This window comes from Scophthalmus maximus, chromosome 14, assembly GCF_022379125.1.
Source record: "Scophthalmus maximus strain ysfricsl-2021 chromosome 14, ASM2237912v1, whole genome shotgun sequence".
Classification (NCBI taxonomy): domain Eukaryota; kingdom Metazoa; phylum Chordata; class Actinopteri; order Pleuronectiformes; family Scophthalmidae; genus Scophthalmus; species Scophthalmus maximus.
The window spans coordinates 16,280,001-16,300,277 of record NC_061528.1 but is presented as its reverse complement, the minus strand read 5'-3'; the positions used below and the strand labels follow the sequence as shown (position 1 = coordinate 16,300,277).

Sequence of the window (20,277 nt, the reverse complement as noted above, 5' to 3'; positions counted from 1 at the left end):
GTCACGGAGGTTAAAACAACAACTTTAAGATGCTAGTCGGCAGAAGGGATTAGACAACGGAACTCCATACTTCATAGTGAAACATTTCGCAGGACTCAGAGAGAGAGAGACAACAAGATGCGAAAAACTTATGAGAGAGGGATGAAGGGTTATTTCTCAGACGGTCTTTCAGGGCCAAAGAGAAAAAAAAAGTTGGGAGGAAGCTGGGCTTGGTTGAAAAAGTTCCCCCTGGTTAAGTAAATAAAATAAATCACCCCTGTGCTCACACACTCACTGGTGAGAACCGGGACAAGAGAAACAGTAAAGTGTCCCATGTTTTTACAGGAGCGCTGCACATCAGTACATCCTGCTCCACCCAGCAGAACGGTACACCCAGTCTGCTTCTGAAATAATATCATTAACTGCAAAAAAAAAGGGGATCGCTTCGCAATCTGCCAATAAAAAAGTGCAACGGGCTCTCCGATCGCCGGGGATAATGTATGAATGCGCACTCAAAAAAGCACAAGCATGTGCCCATGCAAAGAGACACCGATGAGACGGGAAAGGAAAAGGAAAACGTGAATCCAAAAGTATCAAAGACAGCTTTTGTGGCCCTATAGCGATTCCAGTTGGTATTATCGTTTGCTCGCGGTTGCAAAGACGCTGCAGTAGCAAGACGCTGGTAAGGGCATAGGTACTTTACCACTTTGGAGATAAGGGAGGAGAGGAAAGAAGTATGCATGACTCCTGGCTCCTATAACGTTAAGCAGTGCCTGCGTCACGGTGAACTCGATGCCAGCAGCCGGGACGCTGTCCAAAGCAGAAAACAGCCCAAAAAGCCCAACCCAAAACTCACAATTTGAACAAAAAAACCTTAAGTTATACAGTCCAGGAGTATCATTGAGTGGGCTGGTCGTGTCACTCAGTGATCTAGTAGAAAGAAGACCTTTCTACGGACGGAATGCCCGTCCGCGGTTCGGTCTTATTGCATCTCCTCTTGCTATCTCTCTCCTTCACCATGCTTTTGTTCCTCCGTCGACGCTACTCCTTTCCGCTGCCATTTCCATCACTGGGGATGGATAACGGGAGAGGACGCCGCTCTCTTCCTTGTGCTAGTCACCCAATGGGACGACGTCCTCATTTTCCCACAAAACGCAGCGTCCCGGCGGCCATGGTGAAAGCGAGGCTCATAGGGGACCAAGATAAGTGCGGACGGTGTGGGTTTTTTTTTCTATCACCGTTCCACTGTGCAGTCAGTATTTAACATCACAATGACATGTTTAAACCAAAATGTGTCTTTCAAACTCAGCTGGCCTGCTTCGTCAGGTCTATTTTCTCATATTTACTCAATGCTCCGCTTCCTGACCTTTTTGTCTCGCTATACTGTCACATTCTCTCCAGCCACCTTTGTCTGTGCTTTTGTTTTGAGTTCCTCTGTCTGGCTGCCATACATCACAGCTTCATACATTTTCCCCAACATCACACACACACACACACACACACACACACACACACACACACACACACACACGTCTACTGCTGTGATCATGTGTCATCTTTAAATCTTTTTTTTTTTTTTTTTAAATCGATCACCAGTTGCAATGATCAGGAGATGCAGATGATGGCGCCGCCCTCATTGATTCCCACTGACAGTTACAAAGCATGGCATGATCCCCCATTGATCATCAGTGACAGTGACAGTGTGTATGAATTGGTTTCATCCATATTGATTGGCAACAAAAGTACGTGGCAAAGATGTGTCGTGGGGTCCCGCAACCCCCCCCCCCCCCCCCCCCCCCACTGGTATTCATGTAAAATAAAGTGGAGCAAGCAATTTGGAGATAGTTTTTGCAACAGTCTGAGGAACTGCAGAAGTAAAAAAATAAAAGAAAACGTGATTTCTCCTCTTTCAACCTAAAACGCCTGGAAGCTGAACCCTCGGCTGCCTCCCGGGCGGATTCAGAGAGAGTTTATGAGAGTTTATGATGTATTGTCTCGCCCTTAAAAAAATACATACCTAATCCTGAACAAACGTATTACTATCATTTCCTTCAGCTGGCTGTAATTAACGTGTCTACAAGGTCTTCACTGTTGAAACGTTGCAGGAAATGGTGCAATCGGAAATGTATCGCCACGAAACCACACTGAATCCTGCGAAAAAACTCTCCATTGTCTCTGTCCGCTCCCGTTCCCACCGAGAACACTGATTTACACAGAGCCAGGCCGGTCAGTGTTAATGTCCCTCGGTGACTGGTTCCGTATTGATCGGGGGCTAAATTAGTATGGGGAATGATTGCTGGAGGGTCCCGACGATATCACTGCACCAGTTTGATTTAATGAGCTTCTGCTGCGACTAATGAGAAAATAAAATAAAAAAATAGCTTTGAAAAAAAGAAAAAAGAGGCTCAGCTCAATGTTCTATATCGAATCATTGTTTCAGTAAAAGGCTACGAGCTGGAATTTTTTTGAGAAACACTGAAGATCACCTCTTCAAATTGGATCATTCTGCTGTTCCGCCAGACCCCTCCACCCACCATCACCATCACCGCCCCAGTCTGCACAGACACATCGGATTCTTCTCTCCATCCACTCAGCAGGTCGTCAACCACCATCCCCACCAGTGTCTGGACTCTTATCAACACTTTGTCACCACATATCATTCTGTTAAATCTGTCATGAATATCATTTCTCATTCACATATCATTTCTCATCTCTCCTGATTGAAATATACTTATCCAAGGAAAAAAAAGAGAGGAGCTTTGTCAAAAGTTTGTCAGTGAGGTGAGTTGAGTATTTCTGCGGTGGCTACCTAAAGTTAGCTAATATTAGCTTTGCATTAGTGGCCATAGGCCATAACCAGCCGCATGCACACACACATGCACACACGCACGCACGTACACTCCGTGTCTCCGAATCCCCGCCCACTTCATATCTTTGTATGTGCGTACGACAAGAAGCTGTGCTCAGCTTCACCAAGTCTTGTGTGAGTATCGTTCATGAGTGTAAGTGATGGAGAAGGGGAATAGTTTTTCCCCGAAGGATTGTGTGTGTGTGTGTGTGTGTGTGTGTGTGTGTGTGTGTGTGTGTAAGAGGGTCAGTGCTCCTTCTTATTATTCTCTTGGTCCCCCGGTGCTTGACCCGTCTTTCTGTTCGGTCGAGGTTTCATGTGAGGTGAAATATAATGCTATTCCCACTGCTGCTCAAATACAGCACGCGCACACGCGCACACACGCACACACAAGGTATTCAACTGCACTGTGTCAATGTCACATTGTCAATGTCTGTGTGTGTGGGTGTCTGTCTGTGTAACTGGTGGTCTTGAAGTCAAGGAGGCGGCAGGGAAAAATAGAGACAGAAAGAGAGGGAGAGAAAGGACATTGGTTGAAGGAAACACTGTAAAACCGATGCTTCTATAAAACAAATTATTACAGAATATGAGCAATGTGACAAAATTGTGAAGACCATGAGCCTGGAGTGGAAGGAGTTCAGGCTCTAACAGTTATAGTGACACGACTGGCCGCGACTGCTGGAGCCGCGGCTAATATCCACCGGTTCTGTGGTTTCCAGTGTGATCCTTGCAACATCAGAGGACGCCAACATGGACGCATCCGTCTCCAGGCACAACTAGAACGCCACCTGATACCTGCTTTCAGACCAAACTTGAAATAAAGAACAGACAAATGGCAAGATGGTGGATGACAAAGGACAACTTCAAGTTAGGGGACATGAAGTGCTTTAGGAGTGCAGTTGGTAACCTGAGAGTAAATGCAGTGCAAAGAAGCATACTATTCACATGTCCTTATAATATGTACTGAATTTTTTTACCAATCTGATAACCACACTTTTTCATGGCCATGGGCTGATGTTATGTCATGTTTCACGATTAAGTTGTTCTGCATTCTGCGAGTGTTGCTGGAGTTCTGACCTCTGAACTGAAACTCTTCCCAGGTAAACCTACAGGCCTCACGGAGGTGTGTTATCATCAGTTCGTATGATTAATGTGTTGTTTGATGACGGCTGATCCAACCTGGTCAATCAGAATCAGGTGTGATGACGGCACATCACATCATATCTGAGGGGGTAACTAAAATGCATGTTTACTAAAAAAATGCATGTAAACTTCACCAGCCATGGCACACGGGCCCGTGAAGCCCCAGGTGGACGAGGAAGAGTGACGTGTGTAGGACAGAGGGATGCTGCCATCTGCTGTGCAAACGCCCGCACAGCAGCACCATCGAGTTGGTTCACAATGCTTCATGAATGGTTTCATAATAAAGTTGGTTTAATATAAATGAAGTCGGGCTTTGATCACCAGGTTCATTTGCTATATTCTTCTTTAATGGACACTAATGATTGAGAGGGATTACAAACTGCAAGATTAAACAATTTCGTTCAAAGCTCAGTCGGTGCCTCGCCGGTTTGCCACCACCAGAAAACCTCCAGCATCATCTTCCAAGCACAAATCGACAGCACCAGTCTTGTATGACAAAGGTTCTCAGTCGCACGCTGAGACCCCGGCAGTGACTAACGCAGACACGACAGTGCTCAAAATCGCCACAGCGACCCCAGAGGCCGAGGCGACGCCCGTCACCGCGGCGACGGCCGCGCTGCTGAAAGTCTTGTCGTGAACGTGCGTGATGATGGAGAGAGCCCCTGCGTACGCCTCCTCGCAGGCCGGCTGTATCTGCTCCTCCGGCAGCAAGTGGCTGAACTCACCTGGAGGACCCAACATCGCAGTATTACTCGGAGAGAAAACGTCCGACTGCATACTGAGCGCATTGTTCCCGAAGCCCCCGGCTCACCTGTGTCTCGCAGCTCGAAGGTGTACGAGAACGGGACACCCATGAGACGAGCCCAGTCGCGACTCGAACCGGAGTTCGGATCTGCCGGGGACAGACGGACAGAGAGGGAGGCAGAGGGAGAAGAGGAGGTCTGACAGTGTAACCATGAGAGACACCAGCTTATTTCCATATCAACAAAAAATATGCACACACACACACACACACACACACACACATTGGGGTCGAAAAGTCGGATGACTGAAAGATTGTAACTTCTATTTGAACAATGTGCTGTATGCAAAAGGAGGACAGGAATTTCAAATAGTGGCCTAAGTGGCCTCACATGAAAGAGCAGGTCCGGTCAGTGTGTGTGTGTGTGCGTGTGTGTGTGTGTGTGTGTGTGTGCGTGCGTGTGTGTGTGTGTGTGTGTATGTGTGTGCGTGTGTGTGTGTGGGGGTCTTACAGAGGATTTGTGGAGACGTTCCCACGGTGTACGTCATTCCGTGAACCTTCTTCATTTCCGCTGCTGCCGCCTCGCCAACGGAAACCTGCACAGTTACACATTTCATGATGCATTCATCTTTCATCATAAGGTCTACAAGGGCACTGAAAATCAATCAATCAATCAATCAATCAATCAATCAACATAAATAAATCCCACACGCTCACCAGTTCGTTGTAGTTGGGTGCAGAGATCTCCGGGTGGCCATATGGCAGGAGAATAAGCTGCCCAGCAGAGTGGATGGTGAGGAAGCACAGGGTCTGGTTCACCCTCCTACCTAGATACAGGTAGAACAATTTTTTTATATTTTATCTGCAAGTAAAATTCCCCATTCTTACACATGCACTGGAATCTCCCAATAAAGTACACCTTTCTATCTATCTATGAACTAAATTCAGCTTTAGATGTAATTTATGACACGTACATTTAAGAAAAACCAACCATTCCCATTTTGAGTTTCAATAATCTTCTGTACTTAATAACATTTCATAGGTCGATTTGAGGTTGTTACCGATGAAGTCCATCACAGCTCTAGCTTCTGGCTCGGACCCTGGCGATTTCCCACAGTAGGTGTTTGCACAGCTATCAAACGACACACCAACCGCTGGGGAGAGGGACAACAAAGTGCATCGACACACCGCTTGTGATTCACTTTTATAAATCACCGTGTCAGGTTTATGTTTACAATATCTTTATGTTTAATGTGACTTCACAGAGAAAGGCTATGGACAGCGACGCCCGGTTGCACACGAGTAACTGATTGTTTTATCGACCACAATTACTTTGAAGAAAGTGCGTGACTCACTCCCCCAGTTGGCATTAAAGTTCCTGTTGAGGTCAACACCATAACAGTTACTCCCCTGCAGTGGGAGGGAACGGGACTTTCTCCAGAGACGAGTCTACGTGAAAACGACGCACGGACACAGGCACAGAGATCGGACAGTTTTTGAGTTAGTGCAAGGGTGAGGAATTAATCCAACCGCGGTCGCATTTATCTCAGGCTGAATGTCATGCTTTCACTGAGTAAACACAAGATAATAGTCATAAAACAATAATTCAATATGTTCACAGTACTGCTGAGTTAACGATAATGAAATCGAAGAGGAAACTCACACTGTCGTTGGCCCAGGTGAATGTATATCCGTCCACATTGATGACAGGAGTGACGTAGACGTCGAGGTTCTGCAGCATCTGCTCCAGCTTCTCATTGGTTTTGTATGTGTGCACAATCTGAACAAAGAGGGAATTTCGCAGGTCGGGGTGTGCCCTCGCCTAACTACTCAATGGAAAATGTCAAAAGGTCAAGGGAAGGTGTGAAGCGCAATTCATGAGGGTTTAGGAAAAGGCAACCGTGGTGCTGAAGGGAATCCGGCTGCACTAACACAAGGCTACATTGATACAGTAGACGTCACTGACGTTAAAGTGCCGCTGCCGCAGGGAAATGTCATGTAAGGATGGTCCAGTGTTCCCTAAGCTAAAGGAGGCGAGGAAGGAAGAATTTGAAGCAACTCCTCCTTAGCCTCCAACCGTCTCTAATCACGGCTGCCGCTTTGATAATTTAGAAGTCATTTCATTTCAACCAACAAAGACAAGCAGCCCATGTTTATGGACTGTAATTGGAATTATGTCTGCGTGTACACACCTCTTTAACAAACCACTGGCAGAAGGCGGGAGCGATCCACTCCCGTGCGTGAATGCCGCAGTCCACCCACATCAGCTTCTTCTCTCGGCCCTCTGAATTGTCCAGTCCCAGCTGGGGGCACACGACGCGAGTGTTATTTGAGAGTCAGAAGCTGAGTGACAGTTAATGTGAGAACCTGTAGTCTATCTTTAATGAATAAATAAGACTATAAAAGGTTGGTTCCCCGTCTCAGGGGCCACAGGACTGTACGGAGGCAGGCTTCGGCAGTATTTTCTTTGTTACCTGTAAATTTGGTCCCTGTTCTAGAGGACGTAGTCATTTACTTTTCATCCTATGACGTCCATCACCAGGAAAGATCCTCCGTTATATAAATAATTCGTTGAGTGTGTGGTTTCAGCCCTCTACCATCTCTCTGATCGACCGACAAGTCGCCCCATTGAGTTGTGCCAGCTTTTAAGAAAACCTTAAAAGGGAAAGCCTCTGGGGCTCACCCAGAGAAAGGACACATAGGGCCCCAAAGGGCCAACCAGGGTTCACCGTGGGAGGCCAGGATCAATACTATAGTCAGTTCAACAAGTAGAAGCAGAGCATCTGAAGGATTCTAAAGGATTTCCATGTGTCCACTTCTACATGCCATAGTGACTGTCAAGGGGATTATCACTCTTCACACAGCAGGTAAGAGGAAGGTAATAAAAAGGTCAGGCCTGAGTACCTTCAGCAGAGTGATATTTCTTCCTTCAACGGTGTGTCCGTAGACCGCGGAGGAGACCAGCTCCGGGTTCCCACGCTCCACGTCTTCCATCCACCTGTAAATCTGCGTTGCACACTTAAATCAGCGTGATGATTAATATTGATGATGGCATTTACAGTTTTGTTTTTTTCTCCCTCTGGCCAAGGTTCACCTACACAAGACTAAAGTGCAAATTTAAAGGAAGAAGAACAAACGAAAAAGCACTTAATATCCCAACTTGGAAACTTCTACAGAGACTCCTACCTCGTCCATGGGGTGGTATTTGGTGTAATCATAACTCCGCGTTGACTGCAAACCGCCCCCTGAACTGTAAATGTAAAAATAAATGACTATACTAATACATGCTTTATTAGCATTATTATAGAAACCATACGTGTCAGCACATTATTTTAACCATTAATCAAGGTTTGAGTTGCAACTAAGGCCACCAAAAAATTGCCTGATAGTTCAGCAGTTAACTCCGAAACAACTCACCCTCCAGAAGTCTCCAGGCCGCTGCTTATCAGCACGAACAAACGCAGCATCCAACATTTAGGGGTCATCTCCACTCGCCTGGCGCCTGGTCTCCCTTGGTCTTGTCCTGCCAGTCGAGATGGTTTACTCAGTCGTCGCTGCAGCGCTCACACTTACTGCCGTCACTTCCAGCAGCAGCAGCAGTAAGTTGGGCCTCGGACAGGTGACCAGCTTTTCTTTTCTTTTTTTCTTTTACAGTTCAACACAGAGGCATTTGCACGTGTCATTATAAATCGGTTGTATATTAACATTTATGAAGTGTCAGTAAAGTGATGTAACACGTGATGTCCCAACGGCACAGTGTGGGGCGACCGCATGCTTCTCCCTGAGTGACAGGATCTGTACAGACTGCGCAGTGTGCTTGTGTCTTAGCCGCAACTGAGCTGGAAGGCCACGCCTCCGCCGCCTAATTCTGCACCATCAGGAGTTGCTGAATGAATGTGCCATTCATCCTTTCAGTGTTGTTGTTGATGTTGTTGCGGTCGTCCCCTGTTTGGACTCTCATGGATAATGCAATTGACAGGCGGCTCTCGTTCAGGATAGGCACAGAGGGGAAAAGGGGGACGGACATGACAAGTGAGGACGTCGCCCTCGGATTTGTGCCCTTGGGACCTTTTTTTCGCAAATGAGGACCTTTCAGCTCGGGGAAAAAACGAGGTTCTGGAAGAAACCCGCGGCGGGAGGTGTGACTGCAGTGTGGGGACCCGATGGGCGCCAAATTTACCATCTGCTGCTGTCACTTCTACCTGAATCCCAACAGAGATGAGAAGAAGGCTATTTTGCGGTGAGACAAACCTCAGGTTCTGCCCCCGAGCTTCATTTATTTTTTTGCACAATGTACTCAAACCTAACACGACCAGTGTTTTCCCTTCAGCGTGCGCACCGCCCCGCCACCCAGACCTCCGGAGCCGCTGTCTAGTGAGCCCAGCGACAGTGACCCCGAGGAGGAGAGCCTTATCGGCCGGGAGCCTTCGGAGTGGAACCTGAGGGGCAACAGGCAGAGCCAGAGGGGCACTTGTGATCCACGGGCCGGCGCCAACGTGAGGCGAGAGTCGGACAGAGAGCTGCAGGCCTTCATCAGCATGAGGGACCAGGCCGACAAGGCCACAGAGGTGAGAACGAATTGTGGTGTTGTTGTTGTTGTTGTTGTTGTTGTGTGAAATATGATGAGCTCAAAAGACAAAGTGAGTGGGAATCTGTTATACTATTCAGTAATTTAGTACACAACATAGACACTCTAGATCTTTATCTCTATATGTATATATATATATGACTTGAAAGCCATTTGTTATATCAGTTTGACATATGATTTTAACAGCATGCCTGTATACTGAAATGCAAAGATGTAGCACTTTTCTGTGTAATTCATTCTTTTTTCTAAAACATATCTCATTTTAACTTCAGCTCATCATACAATGTTTAACAATTAAAAAAAATATATACTCTTAAGCTATTTCACCAGGTCAGATTTATTTATCCATATTCTAGTTGAGCTGATATGTCCAAAACAGAAGTTTAAAATAAAAGAGTCATTATTGCTTTTGTGCATTGCTGTAGTTCATGTGATTCATCTTCTGCAAACGTAAGTATCAGTAATAAGGGCAAATTAACCAACCACAGACCTCACATTCACATCTGGACAAGGATTGACTGTATTTCTATTATCGGCAGCACTAAGATGTACTGCTGTAATTCAGTAAAAGACTAATTCTAATTATTCCTCATATGTTCCATCGCTACTCTCTAACAAAATTAACTAATCAGAGGGGACGACATGCGGTTTGCTCTCAAAGAAGCCCTTGAGTCGCGTCGGTAATTGAACGTGACCCAGATTCCAAGTAACTTTCTTTATATGACACTCAGATGCTTGAAGAGCGCCACGGGCACATGAATGCTGTTTGTGTTCATGTTCAATGCATCGTTCAGAATAAGTCTGACGTGTATTTCCCAGGTAACCGTGTTACAAAGAGGATGTATTAGGACGGTTGCTTCATATGAAGCCCCGAAACCTTTCGTCAGGATTTACCTGGGAGTTTTCACTGTCAGTTTAAAAATTTCAGAATGAATAAATCAGAATGCAACTGTCTACAAGCACTGATGTTAATGACCGCAGGGATTTACCTTGTCTGGTCTGTGGCCGGACATCACTCTGAAAGACACACGCACACTCGCCCTGACTTTAATCTAACCTTGTATAAGATTTTATAGATTACAGTTTGGCAGGACATGGCTTCCGTCCCCAATTGGACAAGCTGTCCCCAATAAAGTGTTTATTAATCTGGTATTTGTTCCCGAGGTAGGCCTATGAATGACTTAACCCCCGTCATGTGCATCGTAAATCATGTTTTCACACACACACACGCACGCACGCACGCACGCACGCACGCACGCACGCACGCACAAAAACACACACACAAACACACAAAGAGGTAACATACTTCATTTACTTACTCAATCAGTGACAGTACTTAACCCACAGTAACACACTGTAGGTCGCTTATTAGGGGAAGAGTAAGACATACATAAAAAACTCTTGCTCTCTGTGTGTGTGTGTGTGTGTGTGTGTGTCTGTGTGTATATGTGCGCATAATTTACGATGCACATGAGAGCGTGAGAGAGTGTGCTCTGGGACTGTACTCATCCAGTATGTTTACCTGCAAACATAGTATATAGATGTTTGGAAATTGATATGGGTCAAATAGTAAGTGTAATTAGCATCTAGTGATTGTATATATTAAATTTGGCTTTGTTCTAAATTCAGCATTTTCCACCGTAAGACGTGGGACAATCCCGATGTACCATTTGTGTTTTGGGAGCACCCTTTGGAAATGTAATGCAGCGTTTTCAGAATGTGTGTCTGAATTGAGGTTTTTAACGGTCTTTAAGTCCAAAAGAAAAGTCCAAATTTCTAGAAAGAAAGAAAAAGGACAGAATATCACACAAGTCGTGGAGCGGCAGCTGCACGAAAAACAGGAATACTAATTTTCATCGGCCATACAGCTTCGGGGGATTCCAGTCTCTGAGCAGACGGACTGACTTTGGTGAGCATGTGACGGAGCGTCTTCACGACACAGTGGGCACATTGTGTAAACAAGTGACCCTTGATTGAGATGTCTGCCAACGGCCTGGCAGGACATTCAGGGATAATAGTCACTGAACCATTCCAGTCTTGTTGTGATGTGGGGGCCCGAATGGGCCTGTTACAGTTAAAAGGCAACGGATCCATTTAGCAATGGGGGGGGGGGGACGGGGACCCTGAGCCCAGTCAACAAAGTGGGACACGGCCGTCTCTTAACTCTTGCACAACAGCGCTACAGTACAAGAGTACCTTCCTTGTCATTGGTAACCTGGTGTCTGCGCGTAGTGTTCTGTGCGCCACGGGCCTTTTTCTCCCCAGCAGACATTCCCATTTGCTGCTGCACTGAAGTTACTGACAGCTTTAACAATGGCTCTGTTCAGTTCCCAGTGTCCTACTGAGACATGGCAGCGTGACAGCGAGCCAGCGCGCACACAATGCCAGGGTCCCTGAGACTGCACGATTTGGGAAATCGACCGCCATTTGTTTCGCTCGCGTGTCGAAGCGTCCGCGGTGAACAGGGCACAATGCTCGAGATAGTTTACAATGTGCCAGTCGGTTACGCAAGAAAGTGACGTGGGGTTTTTTTTTCACGAGGCGGCAGCTGTCGTCACATATTCTGCCTGATCAAACAGTGTTTTTTTTTTAAGTTGAGGTCGCTCTTATTTTAGGGTCAGAGCCGGAACATGGCCCGCAGAGTCCACGGAGGAAAGGTACTGTATCACGGCGATTGACTCTTCACTCCCCATCCTTCCCCAAACACACCTGGTCATACACGCGGCCATTCCCACCTCTTGTATGTATGAGACGTGTATTACGTGCGTGCGCTTGCGTGTTCACCTGTAGGAATGGGAGAAGCTGAATTACGACATACACACTCTGCGCTACGCCAAACGAGAAGTCCGATCCCGCTGGAAGAAAATCCTGCTGCAGCTGGGTGAGATAGAACGGCTCCATCTCCGCCTCATTCACTTCACTACTCTCTGTTTGACTCTGTTGTCCGTCTCTCATCTCACTTTGTGTTTTTGGTAATTATATCAATACATTTTAATAGTACTTGTCTTCTTTTCATTTCTGTATATTTGAACTTTGATATAATTTTGGAGAAATACAGTACACACGACATATTCTTGTATAATTGCATTGCATGCTTGTAATCCCTGGTAATTTATGTTTCACATGTCTTAATGCATGTAGCTTCATTGTAGCCACATTTAATCCCATCTTCATCTTGGTAACTTTCTACACTTTGTTTTATTTTATTTTATTTATATTATACCTGCGCCTGCATCTCCAATGTATGGGATCAATGCTGTTAATGTACGTTCATGCTGTGATGCTCCAAAATGCGCAGGCCCTATACGAGGGATATGATGGGTCTGTGTTTTTTAACTTTCGATCTCCTTTGCACTCGGAAACCAACTTGGGCTTAAGCTTTAAAAGGCGTCCTTTAAATATAATGTAGTAGTATTATTATTATAATTTCTACCAAATGCCTCTGTTCTTCTGACTCTCCCTCTCTGTCTCCCTGCGCAGGTTACCAGTATGAGGTGGATGACATGCTGTATGTGAACAAGCAGCGGAGGATCAGTAGAGATCAAGAGCATCTGACCAGAGCCACAGAACTGTTGAAACAGCTGCTGGAGCACACCTCTCTGTTCCCCCCTGGAACGGAGCCCAAGAACAGATACCTCTATGTCATGGTAAACACACACACACACACACACACACACACACACACACACACACACACACACACACGCACGCACGCACGCACGCACACGCACACACACGCGCGCGCTTCACTGTCAGTTACATTAAAACATACAGGATCTTCTCACGCCCTCATCTTCAGGTGGTCCTACGTTTCCTCCTCTCTTTACTGCTCTTTCCCTTCCCCCTCCTCTGTCTCCTGAAGCCCGTCACCTCCTGTATCTCCACTCACCGCCATGTATCTATTCCTCTGTCTGTAACCTGCCAACCGTCCAATCTCGACCAACTCCATCTTGCCTCCGTCTTCCTCCCGACAGGACAGCCTGGTGTCACTGGACAGTGCTGAGGAGTTTGTCAGACTGGCCAAAGAAAAATATCCCAAGCAATGACGGTGAGAGGCGGTGAGAGAAAGACGAAGAAGAAGACATACTGTACAGGCCGAGAAGAAAAATGATTAAAAAAAAAGTTGAGAGATGCTGCACACTCACAAATATCCTCACACATACCTGCACACATGTATTTGTAAAGGCAAATCAATGTCTGCTCTTTGACATGACCGTCGATGGAACTTATTTATTTACATTGGATATTGGAAAGTTGCACTTTTTTTGACCATATAGTTTGTAATGCTGCATAAAAATACTGTGTATTGTAGTTTTTTCATTTTTCTTTTTAAAAGTAGAAGTCTCAGTGTCACGGCCTTTCTCCTTTATATGAAATATGAGACGATCAATTTAAACACAACTGGTGTTAACCAATGATGCTGATGATAATAACCTGTATGATTTTTTTTTCCCTGTGATAAGTTGTTTCTTACTCACCTACTAATAAATTATATTTGAGATTCATTCCCCCTCTTTGTATTTGGCTCCGTTTTGACACCGTGTTGTCCAAAAGGTGGCAGCATATGTGTACGTTCCAGTCGGGTTAAACTGGAAGAAAAAAACAAAAAAAACCTGTGAAAATGTCTGTATCACAGATGGGTAAAACATTTTTGCTCAGTTAAACTCCTCAAGACTTTTCTTCCCGAAATGTCACAGTGAAGCGAGTATTCGGCATTTGCTCTTCAACCGCAGGTGAAGAATAGTGAGGAATAAAGTTACACAGTAACTTTTTGGATCGCCTGAAATAGAGTTGTGTTTGTTTTTAGTGTCCGAGTAGCAGTGGCTACAGAGAATATTTACAGTCAAACAGAGACACTGAGAATGTGGTGCTCAGTCTCTGCATGGGAAAACTTCCATTTCCACATTTGCTGTGCAGGAGATTTCAGGATTTGTGCAGGATGCAGATGACGATGTCTCATCTTGGCTTCGCCCCAGTCTCTGAATAATCGTCGGACTGTACTGCACACACGCTGAGCGGCACACACCCACTTGGGCCTCTGCGCTATCTGCTGGTCCAAAGAGTGTGAGACCGTTTTCATGCTGTTGATGACTATGGTATGTCGTACACACACACACACACACACACACACACACACACACACACACACACACACACACACACACACACACACACACACACACACACACACACACACACACACACACACACACACACACACACACACACACACACACACACACACACACACACACACACACACACACGCACGAGGAACCAGAGAGTTTACTCTGACCCAGATATTGTTCTCTCCAAGGCCCCCCTTTCCCAAGTTTGGGAAACAGATGTGGAGCTAGAGGAGAGGGGGGAACGTTGGGGGAGGGGAGCGGGTATGAGGAGCGGGCCAATAGTCTGGCTCCGCTGAAAGGAATTGTGCTGCTTAAACCTTTTTCTCATTATACCACTGTGTGTGTGTGTGTGTGTGTGTGTGTGTGTGTGTGTGTGTGTGTGTGTGTGTGTGTGTGTGTGTGTGTGTGTGTGTGTGTGTGTGTGTGTGTATGCACGTGCATTTTACATTGTGTAACACTTTCACAAAATTATTGTCCCGAACAGAGTCAATGAGACAACGATCATCAAGCGTTCTCTTTTATTTATTGGACTAACCTACAACAGATGAACGAAGGGAACGATCACAAGGGGCGACTGTGTATGATGTCGGAGGAACAAAAGAAGAATGTACCGTCACACTCTGGTTATTAATGTCCACTTGAAGGTTCAAACTCTCGGCGCATACTGTATCTTTTGGGAAAAACGGCCACCTATTGTGTTTTCATTAGAACTCAAAGCAATAGTTTGGAAATACCCTGTGATTCAAGTGGAATCATTTAGGGTTTCTTAACGTTCACAGACTTTTTTTCTTACGTAATTCTTTTTTCGCCCCCCCCCCCCCCCACTGTCTCTCTGTCCCTTGTGTGAGTGAAGACTAATAAACACTGGACCTGAGTGTGTGTGTGTGCTGAGTTTCCTTTAAAGACCTTGCCTCTCAGGCAGTTCACAACAGGGACCTGTGTGTGACTCATGAGGTCAGGACCTGTCCAGATACGAAGCACTTCTGCCATGACAAATGGTTTTACGTACCATAGATTAATGTCAAAGTTCCTAGTGATGAACGAGAGAGCGTGAATCCACCGACTGGATCAAAACCTATTTCTACTAATCCTTCCGCAGACTAAACATAGTTATAATCATTTGTTTTCCATTAGGGCTTCTGAGGTTTGTACAGACAGGAACCTTTCTTCATTCACTGAATGAAGAATTGGCACACAACGCGTTAGCCGATAGACAATTGAGGTCCAGTATTTTATGTTGATGTTATCGTATTCATACATACATGACTGAGATATGAGGAGTGTGAAATCCCCCTTTGTCTCTACACTGCATTATTTTCAGATTGAACCGTCTCTTCAATTGATTAATTACTATGAGAACTGGTAGATTCTTCCTCCATCGCCATCATCAGGTCAGGATTAGGTCTACGCTTAATTTGGTTCATGACGAAATACATATTAAAAAAAACAAGTAATGACACTTCCATCAGTTTAAGCTGGACTTTATGATTAGTGGTAATTAGAAAAAAACGGTGGCGTCCAGACATATTAAACTGTTAAAACCTACTAAACATCCAAGTTTTGTTGTTTCTTTGAGTTATCTTTTTTTTTTTGTAAACTGCTGCAGTGCCTAAATACATGCAGGCTCAAGAGATGTAATCACGGCTCGAGAATCCTATGATGTGTTAAGGCAGAAGCGATTTTTTTTTTAAATTTTCTCCCAGAGATGAAGCGCTTTGAGACTGTTCAAATTTTTACTTCGACTTAGACACATTAGTATCACATTTGCCATTCAATAGTGACAATGTGGGCACATTCTTGAAAACAGACCTGACAATACAGACAATAAGTGCAGAGTTTTGAGCCCTTTCGAATCCTGCAGGCCTGCACCGTTTATCACAGGGAGTCATTTATGATAAGACAGTGTTAACATCAGTGTTACACCCATGCACATTAAGACACACACACACACACACACACACACACACACGCACACGCGCGCACACGCACACACACACGCGCACACAGTATTGTGCGACGGATGTTTAGAGAACTGAATAAATAAACCAGGCGATGGTGTGCCGACCTCTGTGACTCCCAACAGAAGGTCGGAGGTCACGAGTCTGCTCAGGAAAGGAAGTGCTTTTTTCGTCTCTTTCAAGTCCAACCCACTTACTGCAATTTTAATATGGCCTATAAGACAAGGTTTCGGCTTTAACTTATGTCATCTTAATGGAGCAATACCATGAAGCAGAATTCAATCAATGTTTTTGTAAAGGCAATTTATCATTTTACGTTAAAATGGATGATAATAATAATGAAGAATCAATATTAAACCCTGACCCATACTAGGAAAAGAAGGTTTTAATTTTATTAGTGTTCCTAATAAATAAGAACTTGATCAAGCTACAAGATCTTAGTCATTGGTGGTTTGAAGTAAAGCCTGAAGTCCATGTCTAATGACCTGTTACTTTTTACTTCTGCACTGTTTAATTGTTTACATTCACTGTAATATGTCCAAAAACCTGTGCAATAAACAAACACATATATATATATATATTTCTTGTATATATATATATATTATTTATATAGAATGTCTATTTATACTCTCTGTACAAAAACCTCTATATGCCCTGTGCCATATATACATATATATTACATAAATATTATTTATATAGAATGTCTATTTATACTCTGTGTACAAAAACCTCCATACTCCTTATCTGTCACCGTAACCCTGCACTTTATTAAATGCTTCTTTTGCACTTCTGGTTGGATGTCAACTGCATTTCATTGGTTCTGTACTTGTACTCGGCCAAATGACAATAAAGTTGAATCTAATATAATCTAATCTAATTGGCTGGACCACCACGGCGAGGCCAGCCCAACAAATGTGAACGCCCGTGACCGACTGATGGATTTTCCTCATTGGCCGTTGCTCTCTGAAAATGAGTTGTGGCGAACAGTTTCTGTAATGTCCATCAAAATGATTACATCAATCGAAATATTGAATCCAGACTAACAAATTAAGATGGAGCGATTCGATGACACCAAAGTCATGGAAAGGACGTTGTTTTGGTCTTTTGGGGTCTTTTCCTTAATTCAGGCAGAACATTTTGCATACACACACACTGCATACATGTAAAGTACACGCAACATACAGTACACACACAGCACAGATGGCTTGAGCAAGCCTTTGGGCAGGGCAGGGTGTGTACTACAGTACATGTCTGTGGTCCTCAGTGGTGCATCAGTAATTACACAAATCAACTAATGCTCTTAAAATATTTAAGATTAAGATTTTTTTCCCCCTCAAAGTGAACACGGTTCAAGGAGATAAGCATGAATTTGAGATTGTGTACTGTTACTGTAATCGTTATTCCTATAACTGTATTGGTCCTAGGAGTAGACTGTATATAAAAAAATGGACATATTCAGCAGCAAATGGTTGCAAACAGAAGTCAGTTTCTATAGAAGTTTATGAGAAAATGACCCTATTTCAAACTTGATTTATGAAGTCAGAAAACCTTTACTGAGGACTTTGAAGTCTCAATCTCTAGTTTCAAGTCTTCTTCAACACAGCATGATGTTCATTTACTAAATTATGGTCCCATTTAGTGTGAAATAGATGATAAAGCACAGTATATGCATTGGAGCGTGGGTATCATGCGATTGACAACTTGTGACGCCCATTGGGTGCAGGTCACAGGTGTAGTTGGACATGCAGTGGATGAGCTCTCAGTCAGACCCCCCCCCCCCCCCCCCCCCCCCCCCCCCCCCCCGCTCCTCAAAATATGATTACTTCTGGTTTCAAATAACCCAGATGTCGCCGGCCAAAATGCTAAACTCGAGGCTCCGGAATGGCAGTTCACAAACTCCCGGGTGACGTCACGGGCGGTTGCTCACTCGGCCCTAGACTTCAGCACTCAGGAGGTCCAGGAGGATGACCTCACGGAGGGTCCGCATCTGACAACATTACTTTGTAGGTGTGCTTTAATAAGCCGTGTCATTTTGTATGAACCAGTAATCAGCACTAACATGGGAGTTTAAAGTACATCCAGATGCAGCTGTGTGTGTGTGTGTGTGTATGTACAGATATGCGTTGCGAGTGCTTTGGTTACTGAATTCACTGATGTGGTGCGAGACGTTCGAGTCGTCTCGCAGCTGTCGAGGGGCCGAGCCCTACCCGCTCACTTCCACATGTGTGGATGTGTTCATCTTCTTGCCTATATACATTTTTTTCCCTGCTGCTAAGTGAACTATTAGTGTTAATAGTCGGAAAAGTAATTGAAGTAAGCTGGTCTTGTGGCAGCTAAAAAAAAAACATACATAGTATGTATAGAAACCACTGCACTCAAACATTTTTTGATATATTACTCTGAAGGTGTTACCAAAAAAAATGAATGGTGCTAAAATCTGCAGCAAAGAATTCCTATAGAACTATAAACGTACATATCGTGTATATATATATAGACTCTGATGAGGTGAAATCTTGTTGTCAGATTGTGGTGGGGAATGTAATTCATAAGCAATCAATGAGTAAAAGAAAGTTGGTAACCCATCTCCCCCACTCTCTCTGCCTTCCAAAAAGTCAGACAGTGAATCATCCCCCGTGTCGATCCCCTGGCTGGGTTTTTTACTTGCTGCACTCGTCAGATGTTCACTCATGCTACCTGACTCGGAGACGTGACCGCAAAGCAGCCAGGCGGCTCAAACGCACTCGTGCTCCCCGATTCCTTTCGCATGAGTCAGAGGATGGATCAGCGGTTCGCGCTGGAGGCGTTATAGACTGCATCCATACGGGCGAAAAGGAGAAAAGAAGCCCTTCTTTTGTTGCAGCAGACGCTCTGACGGTGTGTTTGTGTGTGTGTGATGTCATGTAATGATGGTGCAGGTGGTAGAGTGCGCCTCTGCTTTTCTTCACAGGGACACTGATGTAAAGAGACACATGGATTGGTAGCCGTGGACGCACAGGTATACCCTTATATACATGGTATTCATTCGTACTGTAAAATAGTCTGAGGCCAGTGTTTAATACATCAGACGTGTGTGTGTGTGTGTGTGTGTGGGTGTGTGTGTGCGTGTGTAATACCACATAGGAATGTAAGTACAGCTGGGAGGTCAATCAAAGCAGAGAGTGTCCCCTCATAGAAATAGAAACAGTTCCGCAATACAACTAGAAATCTAATTTCGGATCCCATGATTCTATCTACCACAGACTTAGAGCAGTGACATCATATTTTATGTCTGTCTCTTTAGCCGACTTTCCATTCGGGTATTTTTTTTTGCTTCTTCTTCCAAATACGATGTATTGAGTTACACGAAGTTGAACGAACCTGAATAACAGGGTAGAAGTACAGCAAAGAGAGACCATCGGCCGCGACGCCCGTCGCCATGTGGACATCCCGAACCCATGAGTACCCGTTGCCACATTAGCTGTGTCCCAATTCCGGGGCCGGATTTGAAAACTGATTGGGTCACAGCGGCGCGACTAGGCTGTCCCATTCAGAAGGCGCCTTCGAATATGGCTTAGAAAGCAATGAAGCAATGAAGAATCCAATAGGCGCATCCTTCTTGGGCCAACCTATCCTAGGGAGTCGCATTGTGCGCAAGTGACAATACAAAAAGAGAATATGCCGGCAAACACCCGAGACGACAGTCAGAGTCAGAGGAGCATATATGAGGCTTTAACTCAATTCAATTATGTGAGGACTTGACAAACTGTTGACACAAATAGGAAGTCCTTTTTTATATATAATTCTTGTACAACAGAAATTTTCCATCTGTGCACTCTTAAAGCAGCTTCTGGTTGTTGACGTTCTGAGACTGGAACTATTTAGCTATAGTTCAAGTTTGTTACGGGTTAAAG

The 20,277-nt window shown here is 44.8% G+C and overlaps 2 protein-coding genes across 4 annotated transcripts in view; one reads left to right on the top strand and one right to left on the bottom strand.

The window, feature by feature from the left end:
• Positions 1–4,295: 4,295 nt before the first annotated feature.
• The window catches only part of LOC118283102 (carboxypeptidase O-like), a 17,270-nt gene continuing 1,288 nt past the window's right edge, over positions 4,296–20,277 (bottom strand). Inside the window, exons 2-13 of one of the 2 annotated variants that reach the window (XM_035604795.2) lie at positions 13,779–13,889; positions 8,130–8,235; positions 7,899–7,962; positions 7,617–7,718; positions 6,905–7,015; positions 6,376–6,492; positions 6,068–6,161; positions 5,774–5,866; positions 5,430–5,539; positions 5,224–5,308; positions 4,782–4,862; positions 4,296–4,695 (exon numbers count right to left, since the gene is read on the bottom strand). In XM_035604795.2, coding sequence (XP_035460688.1) covers positions 4,475–4,695; positions 4,782–4,862; positions 5,224–5,308; positions 5,430–5,539; positions 5,774–5,866; positions 6,068–6,161; positions 6,376–6,492; positions 6,905–7,015; positions 7,617–7,718; positions 7,899–7,962; positions 8,130–8,235; positions 13,779–13,806 — 1,212 coding nt within the window. In that variant the 5' untranslated portion in view covers positions 13,807–13,889 and the 3' untranslated portion in view covers positions 4,296–4,474. Of the gene's footprint in view, positions 4,696–4,781; positions 4,863–5,223; positions 5,309–5,429; positions 5,540–5,773; positions 5,867–6,067; positions 6,162–6,375; positions 6,493–6,904; positions 7,016–7,616; positions 7,719–7,898; positions 7,963–8,129; positions 8,357–13,778; positions 13,890–20,277 lie in introns of those variants that run through there. The other variant, XM_047337454.1, reaches the window with a different exon arrangement.
• LOC118283103 (melanoregulin-like) lies at positions 8,460–13,805 on the top strand. Of its 2 annotated transcripts, XM_035604796.2 has the most exons (6): positions 8,460–8,952; positions 9,043–9,280; positions 11,916–11,957; positions 12,091–12,181; positions 12,781–12,947; positions 13,275–13,805. In XM_035604796.2, the coding sequence occupies exons 1-6, from the start codon at positions 8,876–8,878 to the stop codon at positions 13,344–13,346; spliced, it is 687 nt and encodes a 228-aa protein (XP_035460689.1). In that variant the 5' UTR covers positions 8,460–8,875; the 3' UTR covers positions 13,347–13,805. The 2 variants fall into 2 exon arrangements, with proteins under 2 accessions (XP_035460689.1, XP_035460690.1); XM_035604797.2 differs by lacking the exon at positions 11,916–11,957 and having other exon boundaries at positions 8,463–8,952.